The 8,878-nt window shown below is 34.4% G+C and overlaps 1 protein-coding gene across 1 annotated transcript; it reads left to right on the top strand.

Moving 5' to 3' along the window:
• The first annotated feature begins 387 nt into the window (after positions 1–387).
• LOC111903560 (uncharacterized) lies at positions 388–3,514 on the top strand. The gene is made up of 7 exons (XM_052763921.1): positions 388–429; positions 549–690; positions 829–886; positions 1,358–1,849; positions 1,920–1,978; positions 2,126–2,794; positions 3,153–3,514. Exons 1-7 carry the CDS (start codon positions 388–390, stop codon positions 3,512–3,514), a joined length of 1,824 nt encoding a protein of 607 aa, XP_052619881.1.
• Positions 3,515–8,878: the final 5,364 nt, after the last annotated feature.

The following is an 8,878-nucleotide window of genomic DNA, read 5'->3' as shown; positions in this document are numbered from 1 at the left end:
AAACTAACAAATAGAAACATATTATTTATTCATAAAAGTTGTATAATTAAAATGATCTCATGAATACATTTACAAGAAGAGTAATAATGAATATTATTAAATATTAATAGAAAAAATTAATTTGTTAAATAAGAAATATAAACTATGAAACATTAACAAAAATAGAAGGGATAAAAATGAAAATTTGGTTACAATTTCTTTATATATATATATATATATATATATATATATATATATATATATATATATATATATATATATATATATATATATAAAGGATTGGTATTTCTTATATGTTAAACTGAAAGTGACTTGCAATGTCATTTTGAAAGTAACTTTCATTAAAAGCAAATATACGAGATTTGTTATGAATATAGATTTTATTACATGACAAGTTGGGAAGAATGGATGGGTGACACATATTATGAGGTATTTGTACTTAACCTTTCTTATTATTATTATTATTATTATTATTATTATTATTATTATTATTATTATTATTATTATTATTATTATTAAATGTATGTTTTTCTCTTTGTTATGTTTAGAGAGATGATATTCATCCAATGGAGACAAATGAAGTAGATGAAAATAATAGCTTCAATGAAAGTAACTATTTTTTCGACGACACATCGCAATTCGAAACGGATATTCATTCGATGGACACAAATGAAGCAGATGAAAATAAAAGTTTGAATGAAAGTCGTTTATTTCTTCGATGACACATCACCATTCAAAACAAATAAAGTATAAATTCATTAGTATGTTGTTACAGTAATGTTAGCATTGAGTGGATTTGTTAGCTATTGATAATAATATAATTGTCAGGTGTTCAATTCTCGTCAAGAATTGATGGATTTGGTGCAAAATATGGTAAATACTTTAGGTTATGTCATTGTCATAAAAAATTATAAACGTAACTTTAATGTTGTATTTCAATGTGACCGTGGAGGTACATACAAAAGTACACAAATCTCCAAAAAAAAAAAAACAGGGACAAAAAAAAATTAATTGTCCATTTAGCCTACATGGTAAATATTCGCCAGTAGATAATTCTTGGAAGATAAAAATGATATGTGAATTTCATAACCATGATCCGTCATTATATTTGGAAGGTCATCATTATCCACGACGGCTAACTGAATATGAATGTCGAATAGTGGAAGATTTGTTGAAAAAAATGTCAAACCAAAAGATATACTATCTGCACTAAAAAACCTAAATCTGAAAAATATATCTACTCTCAAAACTATCTACAATGCAGACGAAAAACTTCGACGTAGGGAGAGAGAGAAGGTAAAACTCAAATGCAAGGTGTTATGGAATTTCTAGATCAAAATGGATATGTTTATTATAGTCGTGCAAATGTTTTGACAAATAAGTTAGAAGATTTATTCTTTGCTCATCCAAGATCATTAGAAATATGGCGTGCATTTCCACATGTCTTGTTAATGGATGCAACATATAAGACAAACAAGTACGGGATGCCTCTATTGGAGATTGTTGGTGTAACTCCAACAAATATGACATTTTCCATTGCATTTGTGTACATGCATGAAGAAAAACATTCCAACTATGTTTGGGCTTTAGACTGTCTAAAATCGGTAATGGAAGGATGTATGTTGCCAAGTGTTATTGTGACTGATAGACAACTGGCTCTTATGAACGCATACAGTATTATATTTCCAGATGCTAAAGGATTACTTTGCAGATGGCATATAAATAACAATATCACGAAGAAATGCAAATCATGTTGGGATGTTCTTTATATGTCATGGACGAGGTTGGTTAACTCTGAAACAAAGGAAGCATATAACAAGAATTTGGTACTAGTTGAAAAAATTACAAGGTACTTTTAAATATACATTATAATATGTTATGATTCATTACGTCAACTGAAATTTGTTTATGTATTTCAGATGCATTTTCTTATCTAAACAAAACATGGTTGACACCATACAAAGAAAAGTTTGTGTCTGTATGGACCGATAAGTTTCTTAACTTTGGCAACCACCCAACTAATAGAGCTGAAAGTCAACATGCCAAGTTAAAAAGATATGTCGAAACATCGCGATCGCCTAATCATTGAAGCGTATTGCTGATGTTTTTGAGTCACAATACACAGGTATAAAAGCGAGTCTTGCGCATAACAAAATTTTGATTGTACATCGGTACTACGAAATACCATATCTAAAACCATTGTGTCGTTTCGTTTCAATTTATGCACTTGATATCATTTTCAAAGAATATGAGCGGTCCAGAGAATTTGGATTTGTTTATGAAAACCGTGGATGTCAAGTACGTACAAGTTATGGGCTGCCATGTGCGCATGAACAAGCTATATTTGTTAAAAAAGGTCATTATGTACCGCTTCATTCAATCGATAAGTTTTGGAAGAAACTTGATTTATTAGAATGCAAATCGTTAGAAGATGACAATTTGGGTTGTACAGTTGAGGTAAATATGTTTAATGCTCATTACGAAAAACAATCAAGACCTGTTAAGTTAAGTTTAGCAAGGAAGTTATTAAACTTAATCACGCCGTCAACAACTTCAGTTTTTGAACTTGCTACTCACGAAAATACTCGTGGGCGCCCCTCCTTAAAGAAGAAACTTTTCAAGAAAACCCATATTGATTTAAACCAGGACCCACCAACTCAAGATCCACCACCTCAAGATCAACCGACTCAAGCGTCACCAACTCAGTATCCGTCTCGACGTAGCATTTCTACTTATACGCCTGATTATCTGCGGTCTAATTTGTTTGATCTAAACCAGGAACCGGATAGGCACAGTACGTACTCGTTCCGAGAACCTCCAATGTTCAACTCAACTTTTAATCAGGAACAATCGATGCATAACTCGTACTTCAACCAAGAACAAGTAATGTATAATTCAGATCCACTTATGAATGAAATTCCGTATGCAATTTTATCCATATGTCACAAACATACAAAACATGAGGGGAGATGGAAATTGTGGATTTCGTGCAATAGTTGCATGTCTCGGTTATAGTGAAGATAATTGGCGTCAAATCCTCTTAGATTTACAGAATGAGTTGTTAGCACACCCAACTGAGTAGGCACAGATTTTTTATTATGATTTAAACACCATACATCACTCATTAAATTTCAATGGATCACGTTTCGCAGCAAAAGATCGTTGGTTGATTATGCCGGTCACTAGCTTTCTCATTGCTAAAAAGTATAGGGTAATAGCTATTTTTCTAAGCAAAGATAGTCCATCAACATGTTTTCCACTATGGCTTGGTCCCCAAGATATCTCCACTAATAGAGTTGTTGTTATTGCTCTTGTTAGAGGTGATCATAATGTGAAGGTTGATTTACATGAAGCATATCTAATGCCTATTATTTTGCCACTTTGGCGTCACAACAGATCATCACGGTCTGCTGGATGGGAAACTGTTTATGTTGTTCGCCTGAATTCCTACATTTCTCCATTTGCAACACACAGTAATTATAACAATTCTACAGTTATAATATCTGATAATTAATAAAATCAAGTTTATGTTTTGTTGTTTATAATTATTAAGATCTCTATAAATAAAAAAATTGTTTTTTTAATTTAGCAAACTTATATATGTGCGATTCTGATGTTTCTAATATATATATATATATATATATATATATATATATATATATATATATATATATATATATATATATATATATATATATATATATATATATATATATATAAACTAAAGTTGTAAGTTATAAGGTTTAATCTAAAAATCAGTATAAGTACAAAGGCATTTACTATAAATCTGAAAAGTAACATCTTTATTAATTTACAATAACCGTCTTGCCAAGTACACTTTAATATATTTTTTAATATAAAAAAATATCAATTCTTAAGTGACATATATCAACTCAATCATTTGTTTTGGTGTATTTGGAATCCGGTTCGTACATTTAGAATCACCCTTATCAAAACATATATCGTATATTTTTATTAATAAAATATTGTTTTTCCTAAAAAGTAATGGGTTTAAAAACTCACAAGTTCTTCATAGAATTAATATTTTATTACTATCATTAAAATGCAGGGATGAATAGTAACCCGTTATATTTATGTGTTACTGTAGCATAACATAAGAATCCCGGCGAAAATAACGGACCATTGGAGCAATTTAACACTGCAAAACAGAAAAATGCAGGATGGTTTGAGAAGCTATAAGGATATACGAATTTATTAAAAAATTTATTTATAACCCCTCTAGGATTTACTAAATTTCTAGTTTATATCTTCAAATATTAAATATTTTATTGTAGGAATTGTGATATAATACCTAAATTTTATTTTGTATACTTAGATAATCAAGTTTATTTTATATAATTACACAATTATTTTTATTTTGTATAATGTCTCAATTTTATTATAGGGTAAGGATTTTCTAACATGTAGGGCATACATAACAAACATTAATTAAACTATTAATTATGGGGAATATTATCATAATTAAATGTGAAATTCATTAATTATAGAAAATATTTGTAACACCGTAAATTTCAAAACAATTTTTCACATTTTATAAAAACATAATTCATTTAATATTCATAAAAACATCAATGTTTGAAACTCAATCCATGACATATAAAAATCCCAAGATCTCATAACATAAAAATCCTGTGTGTATACTGATCAAGCCGGCGCCTTCCCACGGTCATCACTAGTACTTGAAACAAATAACACCAAACACTGTAAGCATAAAGCTTAGTGATTTCCCCAAAATACCACACATAGCACATATTAGCCACTCGAGGCTATAACTCTGTGGGTCCGTGGACCCTACTCTGTGAACCCTCTAGTTTTAACTCTGTGAACCTTCCGGTTCCAACTCTATAAACATGTACAACATAAATCACATAGAAATAATGCAGTACAACACATAACATACATATAGCATACAAATACTCTGTCACATAACTCTGATTACCTACTCAAGGTAAAGTATAGTGAGAAGACTCACCTCGCGTATCTCGATAACTCGCAAATCCCTGAATCACTAGCGCTCGATCTCCCGAGCTATAGTCCTCCTATAACACCATATATCTCTAATTAACACTTTCACAACTAAGGTTGACTAACCCTATCAAGTCAACACTGGTCAACTCTGGTCAATGGTCAACGGTCAACTTTGACCGGACTCGGCAAGTGCACTAGAGCGACTCGGCGAGTCTATACGCATTCACTGACTCCCTCAGATCCTCTCTTGACACGTCGAGTACTTCCCTAACTCGACGAGTGTCACACCCCAAAACCGGAACGGCAGAAACGTTCTGGGTTGGATGACGTCATGTCAAGTATCACAACACATGCATATAGTAATCAAAGTACAACAAAACATTGCATTAATAGTAATAGTTTTACATGGTTACATTACAATACATCAATGTAATACAAGTAGTAGAATAGATACAGCGTGGTACTAAGTTATCTTCATCAACAGCTCCGGGGATGTACTTGTCTAATGCTAACCTGAGAATACAAGTTATTTGAAAAGCGAGTATCAACATTTTTACAAATGCTGGTGAGTTCATAAGTATTTAGTGACATTTATTCAAATAACTTTATAAGTAGTAGTTTAAGTGTTTATTGTGTATTAGAGTTCTTTCCAGAAAATCCTATATTTTCTTTAATAAAGCAGCCTTCTACCAAGGCTGGTCAATGTTATGTGGTAAAAGTAGGTTTCCCTAAATTGCTATCATTATCAAAATACTAAATTTGATTTTTGAGGAAAGCAAACGACATCAGGGAATAACAGATGCCTCAGCAGTGAGGATTGCTGACTAAGACAAGGAATCATAGACTCCAGGAAAGTATCGAACGAACGACACGCCTGGCTCAGTCTAACAGAAAGAGACACAGACCTCTGGCGGTACCCAATGAAAGGTACAACTAGTAAGGTCTAATACAGTGAATTAAGACCCCAGACAATATCAAATGAAGGATACATCTTGTAAGGTCAAGACTGTGAATACAGTGAAAACAATAGATACAGTGAATACAGTGAAATGCAGACCCCAGACAGTATCAAATGAAAGATACGTCTTGTAAGGTCAAAAAAGAGAAAACAGACCCCAGACAGTATCAAATGAAAGATACGTCTTGTAAGGTCAAAACAGTGTGACTCTGAAAATGAGTTACCAGCATACAATGTAAATTGTTGGCGAAATACCGTTACCTTAAAGCCATGAATTATAAGGTAACCCAGGATACTCGTAACCATACTGACTAGAGTACCAGACGCCCTACAAGCGTTTAAAATGTGACATTTGTCACCCGTTGGCTTGGTAGGCCGGGACTGTAGCTAGCAGTCTGGGTGCGGGGTTGTCAATCCCGTATAGATCTATACACACAATGTCCGCTCTCCCTATACGAGACTCTAGTTACCAACTAGACGACGGAGAAGGCCGTGTCCTGAAGATGCATCCCAAATAGTGGGTAGAGACTTCCAAATAGTGGGTAGTGTGTAAGTGATGAACTAGAGGTAGAGACTTCCCAATATTGGGTTTCTAATGTAAGTATAGACTAGAGGTAGAGACTCTTAACTGAACTGACTAGAGAATTCCTATATGTCCATGATCATACACATAATATATAACTAATGAATCAAACGACCTTCGGACGACCATCCGATCCCACCAGACCACATCTCAACGAAGAAAAGGAAATAGGGCGGACGAGCCTTCCTAAGTCTTTTAATCATTACTTATATGTACCTATATAAGCACAGACATACGTCTAACTACGACTGAGTGTGTATCAAGTAGAAGTGATTCTCGTGAAGTAGGAGTGTCTAACAAGTGAAGTAGAAGTGCCGAACAAGTATAAGCGTATCACGAAGTAGAGATGAAATCAAGTGAAGTAGGAGCGTATCGAGTATAAGTGAAGTAGAGGCGATATCAAGTATAAGTGAAGTAGAACCGTATCACTAAGTAAGAGCGTGAATAAGTATAAGTGTCCATCAGGTATAAGTGTATCACGAAAGAAATGCGTTATCAAGTAGGAGTTTTAAATAAGTAAAAGCGAAGCAGCAGTAACAAACAAGTAAATGTATACATCGTAAAAGGAACTTTGATGAAAACCTTGGAAACCTCTATATTTAGGAAAAATCGTGTTTGGTGTTCTTGGTAAAATAAGTTTGAAACCTTTAGAAATCTTTGGAACCTTTCATAAATCAGTTTGAAAATAGAACTTTGATAAAGCAGTAAAAGTAAGAACTTGAACAAGTGAAAACCTTTTTGAAAGCCATTTATAGTGTCCTACTCGGTAAAACAATGTAGAGTGTGGTAAAATCTGGTGCATGCGGGTTATCAATCACATGTGATTGATATGATAACTGGCATGTTTAACTTGTATTCCCCCCTATAAAACATGTAAAAACATTTAAAAGGTTCATTCAGGGGTATGAACTCACCTGGTGTAAGTAGGTCCGACGAAGGTACCGTTTGGGCGTTCGGTGTCACGCAAGGACTCGAACACTCTCAATGACCTATTTAACATATGATAACATATGTTCACATACAATTAGTACATTTAATACTAATTAAACACGTATACGCACTCAAAGGAGCGGAAAACACTTTGGTTAAGTGTTTGGGTGTCCCGGGTAGCGTTTAAGGGTGTGCATGACCTAGGAATGGAGTTTACTCTCCGAGAGTAAACCTTTAACACTTAGTTTACGGCCCAGGGACTACTCACCATGATTTTACGGCCATAAACTCTTGGTGAGGGTATCTAGTGTGTTTTAAGGCTTCTACTTGTTCATGGAATTATTCTAGGTCCAATTCCAAAAGGCATGAGTGGGTTTAGGGTCTTTAAGGGCACTCTAATGGAGTTTACGGCCTAGAGACAACTCCTAAGGGAGTTTACGGCCGTAAACTCTCATCCCTTGAGTTTTGTGAAGTTTCAAGCCCTTATATCACTCCTAGTAATTATTCAAGGCTATAGGGGTGTTTGGGGTTCCAAGAGGGCACTCCTTTAGAGTTTATGGTCCAAATGACCAACCTTTGAGAGTTTACGGCCGTAAGCTCTATGGCTTGGTCGTGTACTCTCATACACCCTCCATTCTTTGAGTTTAAGCCCTTGTTTCAATCCTAGTATTTTATGGTAAATGTCTAAGGCCATTTGGGGGACAAAAACCAACATTTTGGCTTGGTTTGGGGAGTTTACGGCCTTGACACATGTCTGGGCCGTAAACTCCTTTTAATCCTCCAATTCTTAATGTTTAAGTGATCTAAACCCAAGAGAATAAGCCCCTAATTTATGTGTTAAGCCCTAGGGTGGTTTGGGAGTGTTTTGGAGACATTTTGACATAGTTTAGAGGTGTTTACGGCCTTGGCATATGCCTGGGCCGTAAAATCTCTTTTAGGCCTCAAAATGATTGTTTTAAATGTGCAAACACTCCCAGGCTAATTCCCCTATTTATTTCCAAGCTTTTAGGGACTTTTGGGGGTCATTTTGGCCTCATTTTAGGTGTTTACGGCATAAGGAGGAGCTTAGGCCGTAAACTCCTTTTCAACAGCTTCTAGGTTCGATTTCTATGCTATAAACATGAATCAATATGTTTAGAATAGGCTAGGGTAAGCGGAGTTACAATTTGGAAGCGTTTGGTTGCGAATTCGGGGCGAAAACGGGTCTAGAGAGAGAGTATAGAGAGAGAGGGTGGAAAAGCTCCAAATGGAGTCCACTCACGCTTTTATAGGGTTTTGAGTCGGGGCTCAGTGGAATTCTACCCAATACTGCCGTTAAACGGGGCTTTTGGTCGCACCCGATTTAGTGGTCGTAATAATAAAAACTAACTTTTCCAACAAAATGGAAATGTGTAATACAAGTTTTTATTTCTCTTATC

Source organism: Lactuca sativa, chromosome 5, assembly GCF_002870075.4.
Source record: "Lactuca sativa cultivar Salinas chromosome 5, Lsat_Salinas_v11, whole genome shotgun sequence".
Taxonomy (NCBI): Eukaryota; Viridiplantae; Streptophyta; class Magnoliopsida; order Asterales; family Asteraceae; genus Lactuca; species Lactuca sativa.
Note: the sequence above shows the minus strand (reverse complement) of the source record. Positions and strands in the feature narration are given on the sequence as shown.